General features: G+C 43.9%; 1 protein-coding gene across 1 annotated transcript in view; it reads right to left on the bottom strand.

Annotated features, from left to right (window-relative positions):
* The window catches only part of Baz1a (bromodomain adjacent to zinc finger domain 1A), a 77,575-nt gene extending 66,707 nt beyond the window's left edge, over positions 1 to 10,868 (bottom strand). The window contains 2 exon segments of the mRNA XM_038338135.2: positions 10,183 to 10,325; positions 10,703 to 10,868. Of these exon segments, the coding sequence (XP_038194063.1) occupies positions 10,183 to 10,295 (113 nt within the window). The 5' untranslated portion in view covers positions 10,296 to 10,325; positions 10,703 to 10,868.
* Positions 10,869 to 15,986: the final 5,118 nt, after the last annotated feature.

Genomic DNA, 15,986 nt, shown 5'->3' with positions numbered 1-15,986 from the left:
ACATTAAAATAATTTATTTATTTATTTATTTTTTTTTTGGTTTTTCGAGACAGGGTTTCTCTGTAGCTTTGGAGCCTGTCCTGGAACTAGCTCTTGTAGACCAGGCTGGTCTCGAACTCAGAGATCCGCCTGCGTCTGCCTCCCGAGTGCTGGGATTAAAGGCGTGCGCCACCACCACCCGGCAATAATTTACATTTTTATTGTTAAATCTTCTTTTGTAATAAGCCTACTACCCACATAAAATCATTTCAACTGTTTAATGGTCAACAAGGCCAGGAAACAGCTTCTGTATCAGCTAAGTTCCAGGGTACTTGGGGCCCAAAGGCATGTAAAATCACTGCAGGGTGACAGTTAAGTTTAAATCAGGTTTCCTTAGATACTAGACTTGAACACTGTCTAAACTGTTCAATGAGCAATGGTACCAGTTCCATATGTAGCCATCAAGCAAGTTACCAGGTGGAAAAAAGAGGGTATATGCCAGTGAGATGGTTCAGCAAACTGTCACCTCCCTGAGAACCTAAGTTTGATCCCCAGAAGCCACATGGCACAGAGAGACTCAATTCACAAGCTGCTTTGTGAGTGATAAACTCCTCAGAGGTACCCAAGCTCGTGCGTATACACAACAATAAAGAAATGTAAACTACAAAATGAGACAAAACAGGATAGGAACCCATGCAAGCTGCCCTGCTCCTCCCATGAGGTCCCCCTCATCTCCTCCAAAACGTTCATGTTCTTGTATTTCGTTTGGTCTCTAAATAGTTCTTGTTACACTGATAGCCTTGTACAAAAAGAGCCAGCCCTCAGGAGGTAGGAGGCTAGGCATACTCCACCACAGTGGCTAAGTTATCACAAGAGAGGAAAAGTCCATCACCCCAAAAGCACAGAGCCATCTACTGCACACTGTTGGAGGAGGGCCACTTGGTCGCTCAGGCTGCTCTCCACTTGTTCATCTCGGCAGCCCAGAACCGAAATAACCACACAGAAACTGTATTAATCAAATCACTGCTTGACCCATTGCTCTAGTTTCTTAGTGACTAACTCTTATATATTAATTTAACCCATTTCTATGAATCTGTGTATCACCACACGGCTGTGGCTTACCGGCTAAAGTTCTGGTGTCTGTCTCTGGCAGGGCTACATGGCTTCTCCCTAACTCCACCCTTCTTTCTCCCAGAATTCAGTTTAGTTTTCCCTGCCTATATCTAGTCTTTTGCCCTATCAGGCCAAGCCAGTTTTCCTTATTAACTGACCAATCGTATTCACAGCATACAGAGAGGAATCCCACATCAGCACAACTTCACTTTAGCCCAATTTGTCATTCTGCTCATACTTGACTCTGCATTATACACATTTAAATATGAAGTTTGTTAATGCCAAATTCAAGAAGGTGGGTTACACTGTCTCTTCAACATCTAATTTTACTAGTTTGAGCAAAAAGAAAATGCAAAGTATTATTTAATATGAATAACTTAAGATAACATAAATTACATCTGTTTATAACTGTAATATTCAATAATTCTCTTTAGGATAGGGATATATTGCTGCCTAGAAGCCAAATGCAGCCTTCTCTTGGGTTTGATTTTACTGGCACACCAATCACATACTCACTCCAAGGTATTCTCTTGCTTTCTCACTTCATTGGTATAGAGTGTGGGAGACACCGTGACCAACACAGTTTAAAATATTCATTATCTGGTTGCTCACACACAAAAACATATATTTTCCTCTTCATTATTGCTTCATAAGGAGAAATTCTGGGCTACAAGGTAAAATTTGTTTCTAAAGTCTACAGCTCTGGTGAATGTGCTAAGAAACAAAGTGCAACAGGCTGTTAATTTGTTAGGGATTAGGAAAACGGAAAGCCTGGTGGATTTAAAAATTAGGGAACATCACATACGAAGTGCACTTTACTTAAGGGCTGAAGTCTTCTAGCCAGATACAAAATGTGGTGAGCTCCAGGACAACAGCAAAGATCTCAAGAATTGTCTTGCCCAAACAAAATAATTAGCCATATACTAAAAAAAAAAAAAAAAAAAAGGAATTCCTAACCTGAAATAGACCATGATATGCAAAGACTGAGAAATAGCCATGAGCTTCAAAATCAGAGATCAAAATCTTCAGGAGAAATTGACAAAGGTGAGACATGCCCGGACTGGTGCTGGAGGTCAAAGTCCTTGCTTAAAATGATGGCTGTGAGCCAGGTGGTGCTGATATATGCCTTTAATCCCAGCAGATCTCTGTGAGTTCAAGGCCAGCCTGGTCTAGAAAGCTAATTCCAAGACATCTAGGGCTACACAGAGAAACCCTGTCTCAAAAAACCAAAGACCAATTTTAAGTGAAACTCAAAACTCATACTTCAGTGTTGGTTTTTAATAGTTTCCCTCTCTTTAAATATGTTCTTTACAGTATCTTCTATCTAGAATCTCTTTCTGCTCCACTTCATGTGAGCTTCATCTCTCAGGCTCCAATTTAAGATATTCTCCTACTTGAGGGCTTCCCCTACTCCCAGAAAACATTTATCAACTTCCTCTCTGATGTTTCCACTTGCTGGCTTCCTAAGACACATATGACTTACACATTTCTCACTAGGGAGACAAATGTTCTCAGCATCTTCAAAGCCTCCCCAGAGAAAACTGTCACAAGCAGACACTCTCAGTGACAGAAAAGATGTATACTGAGAGGAAGAGAGATGTCTGAACCTAGCATTATCACTTGCCTTTGGGTGAAGTTACACAATCTCTGAACCTGGTTCCTCTTCTATAAAATGAGAGTATATTTAATAACAGTTTATGTAAAAATTAAACGAGCTAATTCTAAACAAATGCCCATAGGATATGTGCACTCAAAAGATATACCAACTTTTTTCAATCTTTTTTTTAATTGATTTCATTGAGCTCTACATTTCTCTCTGCTCCCCTCCCTGCCTCTCCCCTCCCTTTCTACCCTCTCCCATGGTCCTCATGCTCCCAATTTACTCAGGAGATCTTGTCTTTTTCTACTTCCCATGTACATCAGATCCACGTATGTCTCTCTTAGGGTCCTCATTATTGTCTAGGTTTTTTGGGATTGTGATTTGTAGGCTGGGTTTTTGTTGTTGTTGTTTAAAAACCGCTTATATGAGTGAGTACATATGATAATTGTCTTTCTGGGTCTGGGTTACCTCACTCAAAAAAACGTTTTCTAGCTCCATCCATTTGCCTGCAAATTTCAAGATGTCGCTATTTTTTTCTGCTGTGTAGTACTCTGTTGTGTAAATGTACCACATTTTCCTTATCCATTCTTCAGTTGAGGGGCATTTAGGTTGTTTCCAGATTCTGGCTATGACAAACAATGCTGCTGTGAACATAGTCGTGCACATGTCCTTGTGGCATGATTGAGCATCTTTTGGATATATACCCAAAAGTGTTACTGCTGGGTCTTAAGGAAGGTTGTTTCCTAATTTTCTGAGAAATCGCCACACTGACATCCAAAGGGGTTGTACCAACTGGCACTCCCACCAGCAACGCAGGAGTGTTCCCTTTTCCCCACAACCTCTCCAGCATATGTTGTCATCAGTGGCCATCTTTACAGGTGTAAGATGGAATCTCAGAGTTGTTTTGATTTACATTTCTCTGATGACTAAGGATGTTGAACATTTCCTTAAGCATCTTTCAGCCCCAACTTTTTTATTGTTCAAAGATCTTATGTGCAAAGAAGAAAATTCTAAATCAGTGGTTCTCAACCTTACCAATGTTGTGACCTCATGTTGTAGTGACCCCAATCATAAATTATTTGCATTGTAACTTCATAATTTTAATCCTACTATAAATGTAATGTAAATATCTGTGTTTTCTGATGGTCTTAGGCTACCCCTGTGAAAGGGTTGTTTGACTCCAATGAGGGTCACATCGTGACCCACAGGTTGAGAACCTCTGTCCTAAGAGGTTCACCAAAACAGCAAAAATGATGGTGTCAGAGGAACACCTAAAGAAAGTTCAGCATTGAGGAACAGGACTTAACTAGCTTAAGAATCTGAGGAAGTTCTTCCTGGCAGCTCCTTGAAGGCAAGCACAGGAACAACAGAAATTTTAAAAAGAAAGCTGATATCACTATAGTTAAGACAAGCAATAAAATTCTTTAGGATGAATTTTAAAAAGTTTGAGAGTGGCTGGGCAGTGGTGGTGCAGGCCTTTATAGAGACAGGTGGATCTCTGAGAGTTCATTGTCAGCATGGTCTACAAGAACTAGTTGCAGGACAGACTCCAAAGCTATGGAGAAAACCTGTCTGGGGGTGGGGGGAGTGTGTGTGCGTGTGTGTGTGATGTGTTGAGAGTACAAGCACACAAGTGTCATTCTTTCTACTGTGGGTTCTGGGGATCAAATTCAACTCAGGTCGTCTGGTTTGCATTGTAAATGCTGAGCCATCTCGCTGGCCCAATTTGACTGTATTTTGATTAATAACATCAGATTATAATAAATATCCTAAACCCAATTTGTTTGCAAAGAAAGCAAAAGGTGCTCAGACTCCTTTGAAATATGACTTTATTTATTAGGATGTGTGTGAATATTTTGCTTGCATGTATGTTGGTGCATTGTGTATGTGTCTGGTGCTCACAGAGGCCAAAAGTGGGCACTGGATTCCCAACAACCATGAGTGCTGGGAACTGCACCCAGGTCTTCTGGAAGAAGAGCCAATGCTCTTAACTGCTAATCTCTCCAGCCCCAACACTGATTGCTGATTTTCTTAGACATGGAGTCTAAGTTTTATGAGCCCTTGAATCCAGGGAGGCCACTGTTTTCATCACACATACTTATGCTCTCAACACACATAGCACACACACACACACACACACACACACTTTCCCCCCCTCAGACAGGTTTTCTCCACAGTTTGTCCTGGAACTAGCTCTTGTAGACCAGGCTGACCTTGAATTCCCAGAGATCCGCCTGCTTCTGTAAAGGGCACCACAGCCCGGCCACTCTCAAACTTTTTAAAATTCATCCTAAAGAACTTGTGGGCATACTTTATTGCTTGCCCTTGTCTTAACTATAGTGATTTACTCTTTCTTTTTAAAATTTCTGTTGTTCCCGAGCTTGCCTTCAATAAGTTGCCAGAGAATATATTGAGACCGCCTCTCCTCTCCTTCCTATTCCCCACCTCCCAGGTGTCTCTGTCTCTGTCTCTGTCTGTGTCTCTCTCTCTCTCTCTCTCTCTCTCTCTCTCTCTCTCTCTCTCTCTCTCTGTTCTGGAGCAGCTCAGAAGACCCTCTTCAGGAGAGAAAAGACATCTCTTCAGAGTACCACACTTGAGTCAGTGCTCGTTTCTTATTCTATTCAAGATGGGTTTTGCCTCTAACTGGACAGAGTTAAGTGGATGAGCCCAAAGGAAACTAGCAAAACCAAACTGAGAATCCATACAATAGTGAGACCATCAAAATGGATTATTATTTCAATCCATTAAGCTCTGGGGTACTACTGATATACATGTTTTGAATGAAGAAAACTGTGTTAACATTAAAAAGCATGACGTGTTAAGCATAAGAAAGAAAGCTGAAAACAGCAGTGAGGCACCCTTTAATCCCAGCACTCCAGGAGGCAGAGGAGCCAGGAGGATGGGGCGAACCTTTAATCCCAGCACTCCAGGAGGCAGAGGAGCCAGGAGGAGTGGGGCGAACCTTTGATCCCAGCACTCCAGGAGACAGAGGCAGACAGATCTCTGTGAGTTTGAGGAGGCCAAGTCTGGTCTACAAAGAGAGTTCCAAGACAGTCAAGCCTGTTACATAGAGAAACCAAAATAAATAAAAATAAATTAAATAAAAAGTAAGAAAAAATATAAAGCATTTAGGAATCTCTGCTGTACCTTAGGAAAAAAGGACCTGTGAACTCAACAGTCAGCGACATGTAACCAACATATTCCTAAACAGGAGCTAAATACACCTAATTTAAAGACACTGGCTCGAAAGATTATCCACATTCCCTTGAAAAGTGCATGCTCACCAGACCGACTACAGCTAGATTTCACGTGTCCCATCATCAGTGTGAGAACTGGCTGGTATGACAAGCATTTTACCCCACGGTAAACTGATGGCACCAGGTGTGGTGGCACATGCCTGTAATCTCAGCACGCAAGCGCAAGAGGATCTCAAGTTCCTAGCCAGCTTGTCATTCATAAACAGACAGCATTCTTCTGATTTGCCCACTACTACCAAGAGCTTAATCGCTGAGGGGCATAGGAAAGGTCAGTGCTGAACAGACAAGAAAGTGGTGCCGTCTACAGAAACACAGCTTGTAATTCTAGCTTCTTTGTGAATATCTCTACAGCCTCTGACAACAGCAAGAATTCCTCACATAAGTACCATGTGATAGTAAAGCAGCAAAAAGCGTAATGTCGAGGGCCTTAAAATATGAACTAAGATTCTGGTGCCATCAATGGCTGAAAATGTGATTACAATTGCAATCAATATTCCGATACCTTAGCCAGGCGGTGGTGGTGCACGCCTTTAATCCCAGCACTCAGGAGGCAGAGGCAGGCGGATCTCTGTGAGTTCGAGACCAGCCTGGTCTACAAGAGCTAGTTCCAGGACAGGCTCCAAAGCTACAGAGAAACCCTGTCTCGAAAAACAAAACAAAACTATTCCGATACCTTTCCTCATTTACAAAAGGGCTGAATTAACAACAAAGAACTGATGAACAACAAAAGCAAAACGTATTATAAGCTATCAAATCTTTTTCACTGGAAAGCCAGGCTGAAACAAGCTGAACTGTCTACTAGTTTGAGGTGGAAAAGAATAGTAAACTTTATATTCTAAATGTAAAACTTCTCAATTCTAAATGTAACTTTACATTCTAAATGTAAACTTTCAATTCTAAGCAGCCAAAAAAAAAGAGTTCAAGACATTAAGTCAGTGGATAATAGAACAAGTCATTAGGAAATTATATGATGTATAATTTCTAATATTCAACTGTCTCACTATTTTTAGCAACTGACCAGGTGGTAGTGGCTCCGCCTTTAATTCCAGCACTCAGGAGACAGAGACAGGTGGATCTCTGTGAGTTCTAGGCCAGCCTGATCTACAGAACAGTGCCAGGACAGGCTCCAAAGCTCCAGAGAAACCCTGTCTCAAAAAACAAAAAATACAAAACAAATATTGTGTTCCCATCAAAATTACAGTATAAATCTTTACCTGACTTGAAACTAAATTATGCACTTTAACATGTATATTTGCCTACAGTTAATGTGCTATTTGTAATAGGTTTCCAGAAAGCAGGTCAAACAAGAGTTAGCAATTAGTTCAGAAACGTGCAGTTCAAACCACTTCAACAGGAATTTATACAGTAAACAACCCATCCTGGTCACGGTCTGCCTTAGAGAACACATGGGGTCTGGAGAAACAAACAAACAGCAAAAACGGGACACTAAAGGAGTCAAGCACAGATGACCACAGCCCCTTGGAAAGAAAAGAGGAAGTAGACTAGAACAACCCAGCAGAACACTATGTAGCAATGAAAAGTTTCTGACAAACTACTAACGAGGAAAACGTTTGTTAGGAAATGAGCAAGGCTGGAAGCTCTTTAAAAAAAAAAAAAAAACCTCTCTAAGTGTAGCAGAAATTTACATTCAAGAAATAAGAAGAAAACTGAAGGAACTGGGTGAGCATAGATAAATATTCAGAAAAATACAAGGTTTTTTTTCAAACTATAAAAGATAACCTTCAAATCCATACAAACTAATCTGAGATGTTAGTTCAAATAGGCTTCAATTTCTCCAGGTCATATACCATCCAACCTAAATGCATTTCGCAAAAGGTGACTTTTTACCATTTGAGGGTATGAGAAGATGATTTTTTTTTTTTGAAAAATATTGTTGGCTTTTCGAGACTAGGTTTCTGGAACTTGATTTGTAGCCCAGGCTGGCCTCAAACTCATAGAGATAGATCCACCTGCCTCTGTCTCCTGAGTACTAGGATTAAAGGCATACGCCACACAATGGCAGCTTTCTATTTCAGTCAATTTAAAAATAATGATTAAATATCTAAGGAGATGATGCAATTTTGTTTAGGACAAATGATCAAGTATCTCTGCTACCAAATTAATAATCTCTCTTAAACTGTAACTACCAAAGCCTCAAATACTTCAGCACTAGAGGAGAAAAGATTTTTGTTTTTGTTTGCTTTGCTTTAAGCTATCTTTAAATATTTTAATATCCTAAGATTACAAAACATACAATTCCTCACTTTTTGTGTTGGGATGCCAAAAATTTTCATTTCAGCATTCCAGATTTCTCCATGATTAGAATAATTCATTTCGGGAACCAAAAGTACACCAAGAGGGCTTAATTTACAGATGAGAAAAGTCAAATTTACCTTGTGCTCTACAGTGAGGGCAGCCTCTTTTGTTGTCTGGGTCTAATTTTGTAACCCAGACTGACTGGCCCAGAAGTCACTCTGTGGCCCAAGCTAGCCTTGGACCTGCAAACCTTCTGTTCAGCCTCCTGAGTACTGTATAAAGGGCCTTTTTGAAAGACTGCTTATATCAGAGGGAAGAAGAGTTTGGGATGTGTCTATTAGTTGTTTTCCCGGTACTCTTAAGTTCAAAAACAATCAGAAATGCTACTAAGGACTTTAGCTTAAACTTTAGAAGAAAATATGAAGACATAACTTTGTACAGTTAGCCAACTCAAATCCACTTACGAAGTTACAAAAGTGCACTCAAAGTAATAAAACAAGTCTGTACAGGAGCCCAGGGAGATGTGCACTCCTACTTAAGGTACTGTTTGGTGAAAAGTACCATCTAGTCCTCCAGATAACACCTTTACCTGTAACCCCTTCTAGGGAGCTGAAGGGAGGGGGTGTAACTTGGAACTGACTTTTCCCAATCGCTCTACTTTCTCAGGCAGCCGCAGGATTTGCCTGAAGACCTCCCTGGATCAAGCCCCCCTCCAACCCCCCCCCACTCTGAAATCCTCCTACACACCACGTATTTGGTTGCTATTAACACACACGGTTTCTAAGCCACAAAGAGAGGCTGCGTGGAGGATAAAGGAGGAGAAAAGTGGGGGGAGGATCAGGCTGTTCCTGTGACTGATCAATTCGGGTCCCTGTTTAAACACGGATCGCTGAGACCAACTTCTTCACGGCTCCGTGTAACTGAGCAAGCGGAGCTCTTGGCTATACCCGGCAACGAACTGAAAATTCGGGAGCTGAAGCTACATCTGCAAGCAGCAGCTTCGGGTTCTTATCAAAACAAAAGCAGTGGCACATGTCAGGCGGCCCACAAGCGCGGGGAAGGGGGGGGGGGGGTAAAGAGGCGACAGACAGGAGCTGGAGTTGAACTTGTCTGTCTAACCCCCACCCTCCTCTCCCAACTCCCACGGCCGCGCGCTCGCCTACACGAAAGCAAAAAATGAGGGGCGTTCGGGGGAGCCCCAGCTGTCTCCCACTCCTTTCCCCCACGCTCGGCCCGATTTTTTTCCTCGCCGGTCTCACGGGGGCGGAGACGCCGAGTTCCCCGGGGACGGGAGTTAGTCACCCAGAAGAGGCGGTGACAGAGCGCGGCTCGCGTCGCACACTCCCAGGCCTAGGCGGCGCGGGACGCGAGGCCGCCGCTCGGGACACCCGTGGCCCCAACGCCCCCAGCCCCGGTCCCGGTTCTCCCGGCCGGCTGAGGAGTCCCTCGCCGCAATGCGGAGCGAGCCTCCACTCCGGCCCCGGTCCCCCACCTTCGCCCTGGCAGCTCCCACTCTCCCCCCCCCCCAAAAAAAAGTCAGAAGCCACGCGCGACCGCGAGTAGCTAGTCCCCGGGGCCGGCTGTTTCCTGCCCTCGGGGTCAGGGATTCCCTCTCCCGGCTGCGGGACGGCGGCGGCGCGCGGCTGACCCGGCGGGGATCCCGGAACCGGCGAGCGCGTGCGGCCGGCCGAGCGCGGCGGGCGGGGAGGGGCGAGCCGGGGAGTTTCCGCCCGCCCGCCAGCTCGGCCGGCGAACGCGGCGACTGCGAGCGGTCCCCGGGCCTCCGCGGGCCCCGGCGCCCGCCGCCCCAACGCGGTCACGGCGCGCGGGGGAGGGGCGGCCCGGTCTCCCCGTCGCGAGCCCCCGGGAGAGACGAGAGGAGAGACAGACAGACAAAAGGGCGCGGGGGCGGCTGTCCCCGCTGCCCTGGCGCCCCGCTCCCGCTGCCCCCGCCACCGCTGCCGCCGCCGGCCTTACTCGTAGTGGCGGAAGATCTCGTTGGTGACTTTACAGTAGAAAACTTCCTCGTCCGGCCGCAGGTCCCCCGGCGGCTTCTGCCTGACAAACGGCTTTCGGTGGAGCAGCGGCATCTCCCGGCTGCGCGCGTTCGCCCCGCGTCCCTAGAGCAAATTGGAGGGAAAGGAAAGCCGGTAAGGTGGGGAGCGCTGGGGTGAGCTGAGCTGCCTTTTGTGTGACTGACGCGCCCCGGTCCTCCAGGCCGCCGCCGCCGCCGCCACCAACACGGCCGCCGCCGGGGTGCCGAGTCAGTCAGTCAGTCAGTCAGCCGGGCGGCCCCGGCGCGCCCCGCGGGCGCCTCACAATGGGGCGGCCGCCCCCTCCCCCAGCGCCGCTCCGGGCCGCCGCGCCGCCTCACCGGGACTCGCAATGTGCTAGACGCCGCGCCGACCACCGCAGTCGGGAGGCCACGGATCACCCTCCCGGGCGCCGCGGGGCTTTGTTCCCGGGTCCCCGGGACCCCGGCCGGCGAGCCCCTCACCTGCGAGCGCCCGCCCGCCGCCGCACCTTCCCACGAGGAACGCCACGAGGGCCCGGCCGCCCCGCCCCGGAGTCTCTCCCAGCCGCCGCCGCTCGCACTGCCACTGGCCGGCTCGGCGCGGGGGAATCGCGTCCCGCCGGCGCTTCTCCGCCTCTCCGCGCTCCTGGGAAGTTTCTGAGCTACTTTCGGCTCCGAAGGAGGAAGAGCCGCGGGGAGGAGCTTTGCGCTTCTCGCTTCTACCTTTTTATTGGCTACTGGATGACTTTTACAGCCTGTCACTGATACAGGAAGAGACGGCGGAGAGCCTGGGAGAGCTACATTATTAATTAATGGAGCAACCCCTCGTGAAGAATCAGAAGCATCCTCCATGTTTGAGATTATCAGCCAGAAGATCTAGGGAAAGCGCCAGCGTTCCCGAAACACATGGCTGACAAAGTAAAGCCCTCGTCTCTGCCAGTGTGCCACCAGCGCTCAGCTCTTCAAAGGGATTCCAATTCCGATTTAAAGTGCTTTTTGAAGAAGAGAAGCGAAGGAAAAGAATTAAGGAACGAAATTGCTAAAACTCTTCAAGTATTTTGCATGCGTAAACATCCATCTTGAAGAAAGTACCTTTCTTTACACCAGTTCGTCTTAATACTTAAAACAGTTCAAAGATTTCGATAGCTCAGGAAAAGGCAAAAGTTTGAAATGCCATCACACAGGATCCCCCACATATTTAAAACTAAACACACACTTTTAAAAAAATAATATATATCCCTCTAAGTAATTTAAGATCAATGTTTAGTTCAATTAGAATCTTAACGATGTTGAATTTACTACTGAAAAAAACTCATAAAACGATTTTCCCATATCAGTAATTTTCACTTATGCAAACAATTTTAATGTTTAGAGACTTGGGGCTTTTGAATTGAAAAGAATATTTTAAATTAAAAATCATCCAAAATGTTCACAACTTTAATAGTCTTTTTGCTACCACTCTGCTATTTGCTTATTTGCAAATTAGCATGTGAGAAGAAGTCTCAAAATGGTTCTGGAGAATTGTTATTCAATAGAATGTTATTTTATTTTTTTAACTAATACTGTGAAATTTCAGAAACTGGGATCTTCTATAACTATAATTTCTATAACTATAACTTTGAGGGAAAATAATCTGTTTAAGTCTACTTACCAGGGTTTTTGTTTTGTTTTCTATTTTTCAAGACAGGGTTGCTCTGTGTAGTCCTGGTTGTCCTGGAACTCACTAGATCAGGCTAGCCTTGAATTGGGTGCCACCACCACCAGGCTAGTTACCACTTTTGAACTTCTCTTAAGCTACTTTTAGCTGATTATACGGCTAGCAAAACAAAAGTTGGTGAAAGATGTATTCTTTGGGCACTTAAAATTCATTAATAAGGAAGGCAATCTCTGAGTTCAAGGCCAGCATGGTCTACAGAGCAAGCTCCAACACAGCCAGAGAAATTTTTAAAAAATTAATAATATGTATGCATGCACACTCGCATATGAACAAAATCATGGAAGTTTAGAAGTGTTCCCAGTGGCAAATACATACTTAAGACTGTGTAAACTTTCCAGAAAAGTGCACGCTTAAAGATTTGGTGTTTTGCCGGGCGGTGGTGGCGCACGCCTTTAATCCCAGCTTCGGGAGGCAGAGGCAGGAGGATCTCTGAGTTCGAGGCCAGCCTGGTCTACAAGAGCTAGTTCCAGGACAGGCTCTAGAAACTACAGGGAAACCCTGTCTCAAAAAAAACCAAAAAAAAAAAAAAAAAGATTTGGTGTTTTAAACTGACCTCCAAGCAATAAGCAGAGTAAGAACTGAAAATTCTCTAGGAAGTAGTTATTAATTTACAGGTAAAAATACTAGAGCCTACAACAATTGCCTCAAAGAGGGGCAAGCAGAAAACAGAATTTACAAGTACAAGGTTTTTTTTGTGTGTGTGTATGTTTGTGTACGTGTGCGCACCCACGATGCAGGTTAAACCCAGCGCTCTAAGGGTTCTAGGCCCCTAGCCTGAGGTCTGTATTTAACACAATATACATCACAGCCCAAAGCCAAAGTAAACTAGAAACAGGTTGAATTCTCTGAAGAGTCTATTTTACAACTCACTATTCGCTACATTTTAAAACTTGTTAAAGTTAGCCGGGCAGTGGTGGCGCACGCCTTTAATCCCAGCACTCGGGAGGTAGAGGCAGGCGGATCTCTGTGAGTTCGAGACCAGCCTGGTCTACAAGAGCTAGTTCCAGGATAGGCTTCAAAGCTACAGAGAAACCCTGTCTCGAAAAACCAAAAAAAAAAAAAAAAAAAAAAAACAAACTTGTTAAAGTTATCAACAAGAATAAGGTTCGGGGATTGACACTTGTCACCAAGCCTGACTACTGAGGCTCCATTTCCAGACACCACAGTAGAGCATACCCACTCCTATAAACTGCCTCTGGCTTCCACATTTGTGCTGTGTACTCCCCCAGTAAATAAGTGTAATTTTTAAAATTTCTTAAAAATTTAAAGAGCAAGTATTTATTTTATTTTTATTATAAACACAAATATTGACTACCTAAATCCTTTTATTATGCTATCAGAATTGATATTCTTTTACTAAAATACTATCAAAATCAATTTTCTTGCTCATCATACTCAGATTTCAATTTGATTATTTCCTGGGTTACATGTATAGTTTGATTTGTGACTGTTTTAAATATTGCTTATCATTTCAGAATTATGTAAGCTTAGAAAATTAAAATGATCATGTCTAAAAGTTTGGTTTTTTTTATATTGCTTTGAGTAAGAATGCCCCCCCCCCCCAGCGGCTCATGGTGGAACTCTTTGGATTAGAAGAGCTGGGAGGGGTGGCCTTATTGGAAGAAGTGTGTCACTAAAGGCGGGCTTGAACATTTCCAGAGCCCATGCAAGGCTCAGGCTCTTGTCTGTCTTCCGCCTGTGGGTCAGAATGTAGCTCTCAGCTGCATCTCCAGCACCATGTCAGAAGCTATGCTAGGTGTGCTGTCCTCCATGATAATAGGCTAGGCCTCTGAAATTGTGAGTCCTCGCTTTTATAAACGCTTTCTTTTAGAAGAGTTGCCTTGACCATGGTCTTTTTCACAGCAATAGCACAGTGACTAAGACAGTTTTGATTTTTTTGTTTGTTTGTTTTGTTTAATTGATTGGTTTGTTTTTTCAAGACAAGGTTTCTCTGTGTAGCCATGGCTGTCCTGGAACTCACTCTGTAGACCAGGCTGGCTGCAGACCCACAGAGATCCTCCTGCCTCTGCCTCCTGAGTGCTGGGATTAAAGTCATGTGTCATTACCGCCTGGCAGCACTAGGTTTTGAACCAAAGGCCTCACATACGGTAGACAAGTGTGCTACCATCTAGCGTGTTTATGATCATCAAACTGATGCCATACCAAGCTGTCTCATTACATAACAGCTCTCTCTGCCCCCTCTTTTTTTGTTTTATTAGGTGGGGGTCTTGCTATATAGTCCAAGCTGGCCTGCTTCTACAAACTTTAAATCCTCCTGCCTCAGTTTCCTGATTGCTGGGATTACAAGAGTGTGTGCCACTATGCCCAGCTCAATGTTTCTCTTAAAGTTATTCTACACAATTAGTACTAAAGCTTACCTAATAATTATTACTTATTTATTTATTTTGATACCATGACTACTACCTTACTTTTTAACTTACTAATTCCTGGCTTTTGAAAGTAAGAAGCTCATTACTATATTCAGAAATCAAAATATATTGTCATGAAATGGGACTTTGTATTTTTCATAGAGATATTGTAAAATAAGCTATGAAAGCTAAAATAACAGGAAAAAAGAAAGCAATTAAAATCATTACTATTTTAAATATAGTTAAATTATACATTTTTAAAGTTCCTGTCATGTACCAAGACAAAATACTAGCTTATGTAAGAGGCAAGGGTCTTCCAGGCCTGGAGAGATCACTCAGAGGCTAAGAGCACTGCTCTTTCAGAGGACATGGGTTCAATTCTCAGCACCCATATGGCAGCTCACAACTGTTCCAGCTAACTCCAGTTCTAGGGGATCTCACACCCTCACACAGACATACATACAGGCAAACTACTGATGCACATAAAATAAGTCTTCAAAAAAAGGGAAAAGCAAGTGTATTCCAACCTCCAAAAAGCACGTACAATCTTGGGAGGAAGAGATCCAAGCACAATAATAAGAATTATGTGAGTCCTAATAATCACAAGAAGGGCAATTCAAAAAGAGGAGCAGAAAAATTAAGATGCAGAAGGAAGACCCAGGATCTAGCTGGTCCTCTGTTCATCAAGGATCTGTAGGCCATGATTTGAAAGGCAACAGAACTTGGATACTCCAGTTTATCCAAGATGCAGCCCCCCTCCTCACCCCCATCTCCATTAGCTACCCATCTGGGTGAAGACTCCATTGTAAGACATAAATATGCTAGTAACACAGGTATGTATTAATCTAACATTCTCAAGGTGTAGTTTGGTAAATCGTCAATTTTGAGAAGCTATGCTGCTTTAGACAAGTTATGACAAAATAAGACTTTCAAAAATATGTTTTAAAAGCTGGAGCTAGGATGATTGTCATATCTAATTAAAATTTTTGTGAGAAACTTTTTAACTATAAAAGAAACCATTGGAATCTTCAGATTTTCATGGAGTAGAGTCTAGGCCCTGGACAGTCTTTTTAAACCACAGATTTTCAGTGAGATTTGGTAATGATAATATTTAATTTTCTTGTCTACTTTTGTTTTGCCTTGTCTATCCTGGAACTTGCACTGTAGACCAGGCTGGCCTCGAACTCACAAAGACTCGCCTTTGCCTCTGCCTCTTGTTGCTTGGATTAAAGGCATGCATCACCACTGCCCAGCTATACTTCCTTTAAAATACTGTTACAAATCTTCACAACTTCAAAAATCCCTAAACTACAAAAACTACTTCCTAAACTACAAAAATGCATAGAGCTGTCTTGCTGATTTTCGGAAGTAATAATTGATTTTGAGAGTTATTGAGGATTTCAACCCCACAGTACACACACAGAAAAAGAGACAGAGATGGCGCTATGAGAAGGAGGCAATGCGGAATAATAATCATAAACAGCTAGCCTCGGTCCTGTCTCCACAGTCCATCAACATCCCTGACTAACGTAGTTCCGTGGTGCCCTTTACCTCAGCAAGGTCACATGGATGTACGGCTCCTCCTCATAAACATAAGAAACACGTTCACCACTGTAGCTGATTTCCTCCCCATCTCTGGCCTCTCGATGCTCCCCCATCCTTGCTTTAATGGCTTTCTGAC

Source organism: Arvicola amphibius, chromosome 7, assembly GCF_903992535.2.
Source record: "Arvicola amphibius chromosome 7, mArvAmp1.2, whole genome shotgun sequence".
NCBI lineage: Eukaryota > Metazoa > Chordata > Mammalia > Rodentia > Cricetidae > Arvicola > Arvicola amphibius.
Note: the sequence above shows the minus strand (reverse complement) of the source record. Positions and strands in the feature narration are given on the sequence as shown.